This window comes from Pteropus alecto, unplaced genomic scaffold (assembly GCF_000325575.1).
Source record: "Pteropus alecto unplaced genomic scaffold, ASM32557v1 scaffold67, whole genome shotgun sequence".
Lineage (NCBI taxonomy): Eukaryota > Metazoa > Chordata > Mammalia > Chiroptera > Pteropodidae > Pteropus > Pteropus alecto.
Window position 1 is genome coordinate 4481923 of NW_006441061.1, and position 15444 is coordinate 4497366.

The window sequence follows — 15444 nt, forward strand, 5'->3', positions numbered from 1 at the left end:
GGCAGCAGGGATCCGGAAGTCAACACCATGTCGAGTCTGCACAAGAGCCGGTAAGGGGCTCCGGGACCTGGTCAGGCCACTACTGGTCAGGCCGCCTCTTCTGTCCTGCAGAGGAGGCGTGCGGCTGCGGCCGGGCACCGGGACTCTCCCGGCAGAGGGGCTCCGGCTCCCACTTTCCAACCTCATTGCCTGTGGACCTGAGAGGGCACGGAGCGGAGGCACTTCTGTCCCCTCTCACCCCGGTGTCGCCCCTTCTCTCTTCGTCCTCAGAAAACCTGGACCCCTGGTTTTCTCCTTCCCCTGGTGTCTTTCTCAGGCAGGGCCTCAATGCCCCGCCTCCCGCCCCCTTCCTTGTCTCCCATGTTAACCCTCTACCTCAGTACCCTCCTCTCTCCAAATGCTCACTGGCCTCCGTGCCCGTTTCTTACTAGAAATGATAGAAAACCTGGATTCTCCAGTCTGTCCCCTTTCCCAGGCCAGATCCTGCAGCATTGGCTAAATTTTGCTTAGTCTTCAGTTTTCCTCTGGACTTGTTTTTTAAGCCTTCTGCTCTTGCCTGCAGGCTGCCCCAGAGGTGGTCTAATGGTTTTATTTTTGAGCCTGGAGAGCTGCGTAGGGGTTATACATTTCCGTTGTCTGCGGATCAAATTACTCCTGGTTCCTAGGGTTCATCGAGTTCAGATAGTGGAACTGTGGGCTGGGCCTGGCCAGCAGGAAGTGCCCAATAAATGCCAGCTCATCAAACATTAGAATTTGTCAGATTTCACAGTGCTCATTTGAGGGTCTCTAGACAAGGATATCTCTTTCAGGGTTTAGAGGAAGACGTGGTCTGTAGTTCTGTAGTTCCCCAAAGCTGCCTTTGATCAGGACTTTGACCGGGCTTTGCCATCTTTATGTCCTGAAGAGGAGGGAGGAACAGGTTGGAGATGTGGTGTAAGGGAGCTCTGGGCTTCAGAGCGGGTCACTAAACCTGTCACCTTGGGGTCTGGGTGTATTTCATTTGCCTCCCCCTCCCCCCTTCTAGGATTGCAGATTTCCAGGACGTTCTGAAGGAGCCCACGATCGCTTTGGAAAAGCTTCGGGAACTCAGCTTTAGTGGTAAGAAGCAACTCTCCATTTTCAAAGTTTTTCTAGAGCAGTGTCGTGGCTAGGATGGAGGTAAAAGTGCCCAAGGCCACCACACCTGCTCAGTTTTGGGGACCATCCTGCCCTTTGAGGCCTTTTCTAGATGCTGTGGAGCTGAACAACCAGTGCCTGCCCTGAGCTCGGAGGGGGTTCCCAGAGTTAGTGTGCCTGGAGGCCTTAGGGTGCTTAGTTGGCATACGAGTGATGCTTATTGCTTCCTCGGGGTAACTGGAGAGGACTGAAGGTGACAGGATGAGAGTGGGGAGACTTCTTGAGCTAAGATCGGATCTTCCCTCATTCCTCAGCAAGCTTCCTGTGGTGTACAATTTGGTTAGTTGCAGAATGGTTCCTGGTTCTCTCATTGGCTTGGCGTCAAAGCCTACTCAGGCGACAGTGAATTTTGATTAATGGTAGGATTCCAGCCTTGAGACACTTGACTTGAAGGAGCTGCACCTCAGCAGTATTTGGCTTTGCCCTCGCTGGCATGGCTAAGCTTGCAGCACCAGAGAGTTTTGCTTGTCTTTAAAAACACCCCAAGGCGTTCTGTATAGCTTCTCGGCTCTGCTCTGCCTTTGGAATTTGTCAGCAAGGAATTCTTGAGTAGCCCCTCTCCTCCCTATGCAGATTCTGTGGTGGGGCATTAGCCCCTGTTGACAGTACTTAGGAATACCATAGCCACAGCTGCTTTAGCACGGTTCTTAACGGAACTGCAAAAGTGTGTTTTTCTGTTCAGGAGCAGTGTTTAGGCCCTGAAGATCTTGAAGGGTCCCAGGACCTGTGCCAAGTTTAATTATCTGCCAGGTCTCAGGGGAGGCCATCTGTGGTAGTGGTTAAGAGTTTGCGCTGTAGAGTCTGACAGATGTGTGTTTGATTCCTTGAATTGTTCTTTATTTACAAGTGAGTTTCTTTATCTGTAAGATGAGGACAACGATTCTAATCTCCCCTCCTTACTGGGGTTATAACGAGGATTCAGTGAAATAATGTCCATAAAGCACAAAGCACTTACCATTCGTAGCTTAGTTTATATTCCACACATTCTTACAGAATGCCTGCTCTGTGCCACGCCCTGTGCTAGGCACTGGGAATATAAGACAGATATGGTTCTTGTCTTTCTGTGGTTTACTCCAGTAGTAGGGATTATAGATGTCAAATAAATACACAAATTATATTATACAACTGTAGTTGCAATGAGTGCTATCAAGGAGAAGTCATGGAGCCATTATGTATAATGAAGGACTTTGGTGGTTGATAAAGGCTGCTCTAAGGAAGAAATATCAAGGATGAGAAGGTGTTATCCTCGAAGGAACATTCCAGACAGAGGGAGCGCTTGCTGGGGACAGGGGTCACAGGATTAGCATCTAGTCCAGCAATCTTTTTGGAGGAAAATGATTCTCGAAGAAGTACTTCTTGCCCACTCCACTTCCTGCCAACTGGCTCTGAGGTGGAGGGCTGGGGGGTTCTGAGACTCTGGCCTGGGGCATGACCTTTGCCTGCTGTGTCCACAGGCATCCCCTGTGAGGGCGGACTGCGGTGCCTCTGCTGGAAGGTGGGTGTGCCTGGGGTGGGGTTTCTGCTCTGCTGCAAGTCCTGGGTTCCTGCATGGGCCGTCCCCACCTCCAGCCCCTTCTTTCTGATCTGCGCCTTTCCTTGCTTTGTTCCAGGAAACTTTTCTAGGATGTTCTGGGTTTTCCATTTCTTTTGGTGTCCCCTCCAGGATCCCTTTGGGAATGGAACACTTTGTAATGCCAGTGAAGTCCTTTGCTTACCTAAGGTCTAGACAGTGCAGTGGAAGCGATGCGTATTGGGACAAAAAAGCCCATGCTTCGCCCAAAGCTGTTAGCTGACATGGGAGTGGAAGCCCAGTATCCTAGTTTCCAGTCCCTTTGAGCACAAGGTTTTATTATCATCTGGAAGACTGTGTGAGGAAGAGAAGAGGAAAGGGCTGGTTTCAGATAAGGGTGGCGGGAGGCAGAGGGGAGGAAAGGGGAGGCTCCCCCCAGCCCATGCCTGCGTTCCTGGGCTTCAGCCATCTTGTCTTTTGGGCATCATCAGATGTTTTCCTTGAGGCCTGTCAGCCTCTGCCTACTGGCCAGGGTTGGGCTGGGTGAGTCACCAGAGCTTTGCCCCTCTCTCTCTGCAGATTCTCTTGAACTACCTCCCCTTGGAGAGAGCCTCATGGACCTCCATCCTTGCCAAGCAGAGGTGAGACCCAGAGAATGGGGATTGACGGGAGGGCCTTTGTATCAGACAGGACAGTGGTGCTGAGCCTGTCCTGTCTCCTGTTGGTGCTCGTCTGGTCTGGGGTTCCTGGGCAACACCTCCCTGCTCTTCTCTCCTGCAGGGAGCTATATTCTCAGTTCCTGAGGGAAATGATTATCCAGCCTGGCATTGCCAAGGCCAACATGGGTGTGTCCAGGGAGGATGTGACCTTTGAGGACCATGTGAGTAGGGGTCAGCAGAGGGAAGTGAGGCTACAGAGTGGGGAGGAGTGTGGCTTTGGGGTGGGCAAGGTCTTTCTGCCCCAGAGGATAGGTGTAGCTGCTTTCGGTCCCCTCTGGCCTTTCCAGTACCTCCTTCATTCATTTGGCTGAAGGCCATTGTCTCTCCCCTTGTCTTCCCAGGCCCTGGGCCTGGTCAGGAATATAAGTGATGGCTGGGACTCGGGGAATGCTGTGCAGCGCTGAGCCAGGCCCTCCTCATGCTTTGTCTCTTTCCTCATCCCTATTCCTCGAGGAAGGTTCTATGACTTAATTGTTGAAGAAAGTCAGAGCATGCTTGGAGTGAGGATAAACTGCTTTTCTGTGGCCCGGAGGAAGCCCCATTCCATCCTCCAGGACTGAGCTCTGCCCTGTGTGCTTCGCAGTGTAGAAAGTAGAGATGGATCAGACCCAGGCCCATCCTCCAAGGATTGCAATTGGTGACTCAAAGCATTGATGAATTAGATTTGAAGAGAGGTCATGATACAGCATTCATTCATCCATTCGTTCATTTGTCCATTCGTTCAACAAGCATTTAGTGAGCGCCTGTTACATGTAGCATTCTGGAGCCACAGCAGTGGACAGAGGAGTCCTGCCAAGCAGGGATGTACTCAGAGCAGATGGCAGGGCTTGGCTGTCAGCCGTGAAGTTCAAAAGGCAGAGGGAGCCCTGTGCTGCTGCTCCCGTAGCTTGCAGGCTGTCTCAGAGCCACAGCTGGTCCTCTGGTGGCAGTGTTGGTGTGAGGCCACTGCTCAGGCCTCCACACTGGAATCTGTCCCTGGAACCCTAGCCGGGCCTAGGACAGCAGTTTGTTTTCTCAACACACAGCCCCTCAACCCTAACCCTGACAGCCGATGGAACACATATTTCAGGGACAACGAGGTGCTGCTGCAGATCGACAAAGATGTCAGGTAAGTGGGGCGCTGGGCTGGGAGCCGGCCCATGAGACTTCTGGGGGCTCCCGGTTCTGTCCTTTTCCTTTCCAGCCCAGGCCCACGGTGGGTGGGGCATAGGGGAGCAGAGGAGCTATTGGTGTGTTGACTGCGTGGTTAGGTCCAGACCCGAGTGATGCTGGGCCTGAGAAGGGGGCTGCTGAGCGCAGTGAGTGTGTGGGGTGAGGGGCGGTGTTTGCCCATGCCCCGCTCTTGGTCCCTGCCTTAGTTTCATTTGTGCCCCAGGCATTTACAGATTCATCTGATCATCCCTTCGACAGATATTGAGCCCCTGCTACGTGGCAGTCTCAATGCCAAGCTCAGGGTTGAGCACTGTGTAGACACGGTCCCTTCCCAAAGGGGCCTGGCACCTGTGGGAGGAAGATGAGAAGACAGACATTCAACAGATTAGATCCGTGTAATTAGCATTTTGGTAAATGCTCTGAAGGAGGAGTTCAGGGTGCTTCAGGGCTCACAGGACACCTTGCCTGAGGAAGCAGTGTTTCAGCTGAGGTCTGAGGAGTCAGGCCTGGGAGAAGAGGGAGGGAGAGGCTGCGGCGGTGGGATCTGCCCATGCGGGGGCCCTGGGAGCCCGTGGAGCGAGGCTTGTTCAAAGAGCAGTGTGAAGGCCAGTGCGGTTGGAACCACACTAGAGGGAGATAGGGATTGAACCTTGGACTTGATCCCAAGGACACGGGGCAGTCATGCAAAGATTTTAAGCACAGGAGTGCCAGGGTCAGATATGTGGTGTTTGTTTTTTAATTGTGAGGTACAGTCTGTACATATGCATGCTTTTCCACTCGATAAAGAAATGTAGACATGCTGGCTGTGCCATCCTGTTGGGTTGGTGGGTGGCAGCAGGTGGACTCCCCCGCAGGTCAGGGAGGAGCTAGAAGGGAGGCCTCGTCTGCAATGGTGCCGAGTGGTTAGAGCTTGAGTTCAGGAGTCCATCTGCCTGGTTTCAGTTCTGCCTTCCCCAGTTGTTAACTGTGTTTCCAGCCACTCACTGCCCTGGGTGCGCCCCTCTGCCTGTACTCCTTGTGCCCAGGCGCATCTTCAGATGGCCTCAGGTGGGTCCCCAGCCCAGGGTGGCCCAGCCAGGACGCAGAAGGGGGCTCTTGCCTCCTTCGTTCTCAGGCTAGTGTTGGGGCAGCCTCGGTCCACGAGGGCATTTAATGGCTCTGTTTAAGTCCAGAACCATGTCTGGAACCCAGTTCTGGAGAAACAGGTTCTGTCTTACACTGGTAGTGACAGTAGCATGTTTAGTGTTTGCGGTGTGCTATGTAGACGTCTGAAAAATGTGCACGTCCTACAGTACATATATTTTCAAAACGTGATCATATTCTAAAGATTGTCTTCAGCTTGCTTTTCCTCTTACTCTGTCTTGGACATTTTCCCATGTCAGCCCTGTAATATTCTGTTGTACAATGTATAACAACCAAACCTCTTTTACCATTTTGTACCACACTACACTTCACACTCTGATACATATTAGATATTTTTGACATGGAAAGATGTTTGTGGTTTAAGAAAAGTGTCGGATCACAAGATCATAAGGACACTTAAAAGTATACACGTGCATGAATCCATCCTCATGTACAAATGAGAATGTGGGATATAGGTATGTATACATATATAATGACTATATTGCTTCTTAAAAACTATATTGTTTTTTAAGTAAGAAGTTATTAATTTAAAAAAATGGCTTTTGGGGTACCGGGGCACCAGGCAGGAGGGTGCCACCGGAATGCTTAACCATCTGCATCCTGAGTAATGTACTCTCTCCTGTTCCCTCTTGCCAGGAGGTTGTACCCAGACATATCCTTCTTCCAGAGGGCCACTGAGTACCCATGCCTCCTCATCCTGGACCCCCAGAATGAGTTTGAGACCCTTCGTAAGCGGGTGGAACAGACCACGCTGAAATCCCAGACAGTGGCCCGGAACCGGAGCGGGGTCACAAATGTGAGAGGCGACAGGGGATGCCCAGGGACTGCCCAGGGACTGCCCATGACAACCATTTCCTTCCTTTTTCCCTTGGACCACTGGCCACTGGGCTCACGGCCATCTGCCCTCTCAGTCACCCAAGGCAACCTTGGTCCTGCCAGGTTCCACCCCTGCCAGGGCTCTTTCTGAGAGTCGGAGCGAAAGGCTGGGTGTGGTGGGTGCCTGGGGAGGTCTCTGCTCTGCAGCAAAGGAGCTACACTGCTAGTCTCGTGGTGGAGATGGCTCTTTAAAAAGTAATTGCATGTGTGATGGGAGTGATGATGGGGTGCGGAGCTGACCTGGTCTGGATATCAGGGAAGACTTCCCTGAGGAAGTGACATTTAAACGGAGGCTCAGAGAACTAGGAAAGAACATTCCAGGTGGGGAGAAGGTCCTGTGTGGAAGTCCTCGGGCAGGAGAGAGTGCGGCGTGTGAAGGAATAGCGGAGTCCACTGAGGTTAGAGGCAGAGGGCAAGGCGAGAGAAGGGCGCTGGAGGGTGCTGGAAAGGGTGGTGGTGGCGAGGCCACCCGGGGCCTGTATCCTGAGGCTGGGAAGCCCTTGCAGCATTTGGAGCAGTGATGTGATTCAGGTCCGCTCTTGTAGAAGATCACTGGGGGCAGGGGTAGAGGTGGACAGGGTGCCTGGGAGGTGGCCACGCTGCCCAGGCAAGGGGAGGTTGGGGCTGGGGCTGGATGGAGTGGGATAGATCTGCGACTGAGGAAGTAGAATTGGTAGGACTTGTGCTGGCCAAGTCATGCCGAACCCAGACTTCTGTAAGTTCTTATAACTCTGAGAGTTGTTTAACTTAAACCTACTGTTTTGGTACTTGGAACTCTGACTTCTTCCTTGACACTCTTCACTACCCCCAACAACGGAAAAGTCCTTCTCTGTAACTTCTAACAAGCTAGAGAGAGATACTTACTGCAGAAGCCTTTTCCCCCCAAGTGGAATGACTGACCAGGGCTCTGTGTCTTTAGGGGAGAAGCCATTTTCTGCTACAGGGCGATGGGCAGTTATAGCTGATCGCAGCGTTCCATGTGCCTGCAGCAGCACTGGGTGTGCTGGGAGGTGCAGAATGCTTGACTAAATGACTGCAGGGCTTGCTGTGTGGGCGACCCTCTTACTTGGCTACTGATGTCCTGGCCGCAGGGCCAGGTGGGGACCTGGCTTCTGTCATTTATTTCACTAAAGTCATTGGGTGCTGAGAACTGAGCTCTTACCCATTTTAGGTTCGGACCTTGTCCTGCAGGCGGAGTACCTGACAGGAGCTTCATCTCTAGACCTCTGGATCTGTGATGGGGCAGTTCGAGTTAAAGCTGACCGTCTGATTGACCCTGGTCAAGAAATACCAGGCTCACCTTCCTGGGCCAGAGTAGCCTCTTCTGTAAACTGGGCATAATTCATCCTGCCTGGGTTTTGAATTGCCAAGAGGATGAAACGAGGTCATGGCTGTGTAGATTCTTGGAAAGCTGGAAAGCACTGGGAGTTTTATGAGGCCTGGACCTCAGGTTCTGGAGTCAGCCAGTCTGAGTTCAAATTCCAGTGCCACCACTTAATGTGAGACATGATGAGCGACCTAACTTTTCTGAGCCTTAGTGTCCTTATCTTGAAAACGACGTTGAGAGAATACTTAGGATTGCTCAGAGCATGAGGTGGACGCGTACTCGCAGAGCACTGTCTTGCATGTAGAAAGCTCTCAGTCAATGTCAGCGATGTGCATGCGTGTGGGGGTGTACACATGTTCACGTAATAGGAAAGGGACTTGAATGTCCCCAGGTCCCTGCACTTCCAGGATCGTTTCCTACACTGTCTCTGGGCTTGCTCATCACTGCCTCACACAGGTAACCCGAACCTTTGCAAAGCTCCCGAGGATCCTGATGGGCAGCTGGTGTTGGGGACCGCTGCTCTATTATGTGAATTTTTAGCGGGGATCATCATCATCTCTCTCTCCCAACTTTTTCTTATAAAAATTTTGAAACATTCAAAAAGTTGAAAGAAGAGTACGTTGCACACCTATATACTTTCCACCTAAATCCAACAGTTGTTAACATTTTGCCATATTCGTGTGTATTGCATATAGATAGAAAGCTGCAGATGTTCTGACCCTTCACCCCCAAATACTCCAGCAGGCATCTCCTGAGAATAAGGACATCCTCCTCCTCACCGCGAGTTCATCTGGGAAGGTTGACCATGACAGCATAACACCTAACATCTAGTCAGGTGTCCTCAGTTGTGCTAAGAGTTTTTTTGTTTTTTTACTTCCAAACCAGGACCCAGTCAAGGTTTACGAGTTGCACTGGGATGTTACGTTTCTCGATCTGGAGCAGGCCTCCGCTCTCCCCGAGCCCCCACATTTGACTTTTTGAAGAGTCTCAGCCAATTGTCTGTTTTTGACATATTCAAAGTTTTGTTTTCTCAATTGAAATATAACTTACATGCAGTAAAATGCACAAATCTTAGGTATACAACTAGGTGAACTTTTTCTTGCGTACGTATCATGTATATATCTATAACTGCCAACCAAGTCAAGACCTCGATCGTTTCTGTCATCCAGAAAGTTCCTTCATGTCCCTGCCCAGCCAAACCCCTCTCCTCAGAGGGAAGCACTGTTCTGGCTTTTAGCACCGTAGTTTAGGTTTTAGTTCAGCTGTCTGGTAGAATGTCCCCCACTCTGGACGTGTCTGCTCGTTTCCTTCTGGTGGTGAACACCTTCCTGTATGCTCTGTATTTCTGGTGGGCTGGAACTGTAGCTTAGGTTTAACAGTAGACTTTTCTGATGAGAACATGTCCGTGACGCCCCCGTCGGCTTAGCAGGCTCCTCCTTTTCTGCCCAGATGAGCTCCCCACACAAGAGCTCGGCGCCGGCACCCCTGAGTGAGTACGAGGTGCCGCCCAGCGGCTGTGAGGCCCACTGGGAGGTGGTGGAGCGGATCCTGTTCATCTACGCCAAGCTCAACCCTGGCATCGCGTACGTGCAGGGCATGAATGAGATCGTGGGGCCCCTCTACTACACCTTCGCCACCGACCCCGACAGCGAGTGGAAAGGTAAAAGGGCTCTTGGCTGCCTGCATTCCTTGTTGCTGACTCCAGAGCAAAATGGACTGAGGAAAGCCGGCCCGATGGGCTCCATCAGGCTGTGCCACTCATGTCCCTCTCTGGGCCTCCATTTTCCTTCCATCGGATAAGTAGGTGGTTCTGGATCCTCTGTGAGGTCCTCTCCAGCTCGGACTTTCTGGAATATTGGAAGTTTACTGACCTCTTGATATTTGCAACTGAATTTCTGGTAGTGGAGATGAGATGTATATATAGGAAACCGAATGACGGAATTTAAATAAACAGTGATTTGGAAAATGTCATCAGAAGAGCGTGTAGTCAGTTGCTGAGCGAATGTACAGTGTTGCCAGAAGCTGTGAGGACAAAGAAGCAATGGCCTTAGTCTGGGGTGGAGAGTGGTCAAGGACAGAAGGCACTGAGCCTGACCGTGGAGGGGTGGTGACTTGGTGAGGCTTAGAGGTGAGGGGAAGAGCTCAGGTCAGTGAGAGAATGGGTGGGCTTGGGAAGGCACCGGCTCTGTTGCCGCTGCGGTCACCCTGCTCATCTCGCCCAGAGCACGCCGAGGCAGACACCTTCTTCTGCTTCACCAACCTCATGGCCGAAATCCGGGACAACTTCATCAAGAGCCTGGATGACTCGCAGTGTGGCATCACCTACAAGATGGAAAAGGTGTACTCCACCTTGAAGGATAAGGACATGGAACTCTACCTGAAACTGGTGAGGACCCAGGATCACGTGGGCCAGGGCAGACAGATGGAAAGGGGCAGAGGACAGCAGACTTCCTGATCATGCCAGGCCCAGAGTGAGCTCTGGCTTGAGGCAGGACTGGGAGACCAGGCGGCAATGCTGGGAGTCTGGGCAGATTGGCAGTGAAAGGGATTGATATGGTGCTCGTTGTGTGCCAGGTACAGTGCAAAGCGTTTACCATGGGCCGAATTAGTTCAGCCTGTTCATCCTCTAAGAAAAGGATGAACTTCATTTTTAAAAGTTAAAAACAATTTTTAAAAATTATTATGGTAGTTCATGTTTATTTCAGAAAACAGCTCAGTAAAAAAAAAATAGAAACAGTTTTGGGAACAAGAAAATACATATAAATGTATCTTTTTAACGAATACAGAATTATGTCTTTGCTGTTTTGTAATATGCTTTTTTAGTTCACATGCACTGTGGCTCTGGCCAGAGGGCTCATCTCTCTTGGGAATAATTGCCTTGTGGGGTTGTCGTGTGGAGTGAATAAGTGAGATAATATATTTATCATGCTAAGCACAAGGCCAGGCTTACGGTATGTGCCCAGTTAATGGTCTTTCTGTCTATCTGTAATATGTACAGTGTTTTAAAAGACTCTGCTCTCATTTATAAATCTAGGGAGCCTATATAAAAATTTAGCTGCCCCTTTAACTGAGCAAGGCTTTCTAGGCAGCCCAGTGTCATCCCGCCGAGTGTGCCTGGCGTTCACACCCGGCCTGCTGCCTGCTGGGCTAGGTCCTGGGCCCTGCCGCTGGTGTACATTCACATCTCAAGGCTGTGTGGTGTCACATGGCAACCAGCCAGCACTGATTCTTGCACCTTTCCCACGCCTCTGTCTCCCCAGCAAGAGCAGAACATCAAGCCCCAGTTTTTCGCCTTCCGCTGGCTGATGCTGCTGCTGTCCCAGGAGTTCTTGCTGCCTGACGTCATCCGTATCTGGGACTCCCTCTTCGCTGATGACAACCGCTTTGACTTCCTGCTCCTCGTCTGCTGTGCCATGCTCACGTGAGTGTGGCCATGAGCAGTGGGCTGAGCCGGGGCTGCCCTCACTAGGCTATGGGGAGCCTCTGGGATCCCCGGGTGGGTGTCAAACCTCGCGTGCTGCGGGAGGTGAGGGAGGAGTGGGAAGGGGCCTGGCTGGGCCTGTATTCAGAGTGGCTCAGGGGCCCAGTGCTTTTCCTGCTTGTTTTCCTTAGACTGATCCGGGAGCAGTTGCTGGAAGGGGACTTCACCACAAACATGCGGCTCCTGCAGGTAACAGAGTTTGGAGGGCCAAGCTCAATCTTAGCCATAAGGCAGATGCTCACCAGGCACCCACCCCATGCCAGCCGCTGTGACAGGCTGGAGTCAGGAGCAGTAGAATATAGCAGAGCTTAAGAGTCTAGACCCCTGAAGCAGATCTGGTTTTGGGTCTGAGTTTGAATCCTGGCTTTGCCACTGACCTTGAGATGTGGTGCAGCCTTGAGTTAATGACTTGGCCTCTGAATTTAGCACTCTATAAATTAATCATACCCCAGACGCATAGCACCCCATGTGTGGCAACACTCGTCGGTAGCCATGCTCAGACCTGGGGCAGGAGAGTGGGCCTTAGTGGCTAAGAACATGGGCTCAAGGGTCGGACAGCATGGCATTCACTGGGTTCACATCCTTGTTCTGCTGTGTAAGTCATGTGACCTGAGCCAAGTGATAACGTCTCTAGACCTCAGTTCCTTCAGCAACACCTGGCCTGGGGGTGGTTTTCAGTAACTATTGACTAGATCTGTAAAATAGGTATAATCACAGTAATACCCTCATCAGGCTTTTGAGGTGTCCCGGTAACCTAATGTATGGACAGTGTGCAGCCCAGTGCCAGGCTGGGAGGAGCAGGGCAGGGTGGTCCTTAGGAAGGGCCATGAGACCCTTTGGGTGGTGCTGGGAGGTGGGTTACATTAGTGCTAAAGTATGTTGCGTTAGCTACGTGTGGGCATTGGGGCAGAATGGCAGTATCTGGTAGCCTGTGGTCCCTGCCCCTGGGGCCCAGGGTCCAGCGTAAGGACAGGTCCCAGTGGGAAGGGCACAGGTGTGGCAGAGGTGGCGAAGGGTGAACTGCCTGCAGAGGCGTATCGCTGGCCTTTCCCATGCCCAGGATTACCCCATCACAGATGTCTGCCAGATCCTGCAGAAAGCCAAGGAGCTGCAAGACTCAAAGTAGCCTGTCTGCAGGAACCCAGGTTTGGGAGAGACGCCACCGATCCCTGTGCCCCGGCCTCCAGGACATGCAGAAACCTGTGGGGTTCCAGGCCAAGGGGAAGCTGCAGGACTGGCCCCCTCCCCCCAGGCCGCTCCCACTGTGCCATGCTCCTTCCTGGCCACCAAGCTCTGGCTCCTTCTCTACTCTTCAGCCCTAGGACCCTCTGCCCAGCCTACCGAGCAAGGCTGGAACTCCTGAAGGCATTTTTCTGGGGCTGGGGTAGACTGGGGGCACTCGGAGCCAGCAGAGGTCCCTCTGTGCTCTGCCACTCCCTTCCCCGTTACTGCTCTGGTTGGCAGTTGAGTCAGAAACCACTTCTGGGGTCGGTGCTTAGGTTTCCCCATGGAGAAAGTGACACTGTGAGGGAGCTAAGGAGCCGCCAGGCCCAGGTCACACCCTCTGTCCCTCTCTCACTGAGTGTGTACGTGTGTCTGTAGTCACGTCGTTGTGGGTTGGCGTGTGTGTGTCTCTGTCCCCCAGGTGTTCGTCTCCTGTCTGTGGATGTGAGGGAGGGGAGAGTGTCCTCGAATCCCTCTAGGTCTCTACTTCTGTCTCCCACTCTTCTCCCTCCACCTCTGACAGGCTGCGTGTCTCTCCTGAACCTGCTCCTCCTCCCGTTGCTCTCCCTCTGCCCTTCTCTCTTGGGGTGCCTTACCCCCAGCCTCTTTTTCTCCTCCCCTCCACGCCTGTGAACCCCAGAGACAGAATGAAGAGTCTGGCTCAGCAAAGCCCCTGGAGGTCAACTTTGGCCTTTGCACCCTTTTCCCACCCCCTACCCACCGGCCCTAGGCTCCCAGATCCCTCACATTGGGGGGCCACAGTGCCTCCCTAGAGGGCCCTGAACCTGCCCCCCACCACAGAAATCTTGGAAACCAAAAACTGCTCAGAAATGATGGCCCATGAAGCTTTGAGCCTCTTACCCTCTTTTCTGCCAAGGGATTGAGGAGGGAGAAGAGAGAGAGCTGGGTCTTCCGGAGATGCCCCCAAAGGAGAAGGACATTGAGACGATTCATACCAGGAGCTGGGGTCCAAGTGCTTCAGAAGAGTAGTCATTCCCATGGCTTCCAGGGCCCAGCCCAGGCCAGAGGAGTCCCGCGAAAGGCAAATGGGACCAAAGGGAGCCTCCCTGGGCTAGGCGGAGCTGAGCTCAGAGGCCCTGGGTTCCGTCAGGACTGGGGGAATCCTGTTGCCCCCGAGTAGGCTGGAGGAGGTGCTGGCCCTTCCCTGGTCACCCGCTTGAGCTGGTCCCAGGGTTCAGGGCAGGTACACTTGGAGCAGGAGCAGCTGGCTGCTCCCATTGCTGGGCGGTGGGAGGACCGGGTTTATTCTGATCAAGTCCCCTCCCTCCTTTTGCAAGGAGGCAGGTGGTTTGGGTCTAGAAGGTTAGGTGATGTAGAAAGGGCCCTCATCTCAGAATGGCTGGCAGGAGCCATGTTGTCCCCAAAGCCTTCCTGGGTCTGGTCACCAGGACTTCTGCTTCCTGTGCTGGCCAGGCCGTGGGCCAGGAACAACTTCCCCCAGATGGCCCCTTTACCAGGCTGACCCTTGAATGCTTCTGGGACTTTCTGCACTTGCCTTTTTGCTGCCTCCTTTCCTAACACATTTTTGGGGAGATTTTTTACTATTTATTCAGACTCCTGGTTATTTATTGCAGATTGGCAAGTGCTTGGTTTAGGGATGAGGGTGGGGCTGGGAAGGTAGGAAGGAATTGGAGACATGGTCTTCCTGATTTTCCGAGGTCAGACACAGCATCCTCTGCCCTTGTTTCTGGGACCTCCTTGGTTCTCCAGCAGATCCTGGCTGGGAGGGCTCTGAGCTCCATACTGGAACTGAGTGTCAGAGAGACTCCAAGACCTCCTACACAGGGCACAAACAAACTGCTTCCCCCCAGCCTAGCCTACCTTCTTCCCAGAACTTGTCAGCTGCTCCTTCAGTTCCCATTTTGACCCCTTAACAGCCTGAGACTTGGGCCACAGCCTGGGACCCAGCAGACACTGCCCAGGACATTTCCCTCTTGCCTATCCCTTGCCTTCCCTTCTGGGGTCACACTACTTGAATCACTGCATCTAATTTGCCTCAGTGGCAGGCCTTGAGTCCAGTGCCCTCTCCTTGACTTTGGGATGAAGGCCAAGAGCACAAGGGGCCATGTCCAGGTTAGGCTGAGTTCCCCAGGATACTCCTCAAGGGAAGATCTACCCTTGGCGATTCCTTCTTTCCAGACTCTTAAGGGAGGTCCCCAGACAGCCGGAGTGCCCAAGCTTCGTGCTTGGGAAGCTGCTCCCAGGAACTTGGATACTTAAAGATGGAGCTGTATGAATTCAGCAGATGTCACTCCAGAGGATCAGAATGTTAGTCTGCTTATGTTTTGTTTTTGTTTTTTAAATCAGTTTTGTTCCTTGAATCAATGCTGTTGATGACAAGTCTTTAATAAATCATGTGTTCTTTGCAATGGGCATTGATTGGTATGTCATGGGCTAAAACCACTGAGACCTTAAGAGCAGGAAAAAAGTGAGCAGAGGTGGTGGTAGGAGGCTTTTAGAGTCATTGAAGAGAAAGGCCAGCAGATTCTTGTTGGAAGAGCCTGTTTAACTATTCATTAAATCATACAATTTGCAGCTGGGGGGAGGAGGGAGCATGGACTGGAGAAAAATCTATTACATCATAATTTCACAGCAAGTTTTTTTTTTTTTAGATTGAAAAAACTGAAAAATCAAAAGCCCATAAATAAAACAAAGCCTACCACCACCACCAATCCGGAGAAAATCACTGATAGTGTTAGTCTTTGCAGATGTAATTTTTGTTATATATTTTTCTTCTCGATATATAGTTTTTTGTATTGTCAATTCCCTCATGTTAGATGATAAGTTGCTGTATGACTTCCAAATTTTTATAGGC

The 15444-nt window shown here is 51.9% G+C and overlaps 1 protein-coding gene across 2 annotated transcripts; it reads left to right on the top strand.

Moving 5' to 3' along the window:
* On the top strand, positions 1–14998 carry TBC1D13 (TBC1 domain family member 13). 2 transcript variants are annotated; one of them, XM_006918033.2, is made up of 12 exons: positions 6–50; positions 1025–1098; positions 2631–2671; positions 3266–3327; positions 3467–3566; positions 4431–4513; positions 6337–6496; positions 9353–9563; positions 10126–10289; positions 11164–11324; positions 11516–11573; positions 12445–14998. In XM_006918033.2, exons 1-12 carry the CDS (start codon positions 28–30, stop codon positions 12508–12510), a joined length of 1203 nt encoding a protein of 400 aa, XP_006918095.1. In that variant the 5' UTR covers positions 6–27; the 3' UTR covers positions 12511–14998. The 2 variants fall into 2 exon arrangements, with proteins under 2 accessions (XP_024906959.1, XP_006918095.1); XM_025051191.1 differs by lacking the exon at positions 2631–2671 and having other exon boundaries at positions 1–50.
* Positions 14999–15444: the final 446 nt, after the last annotated feature.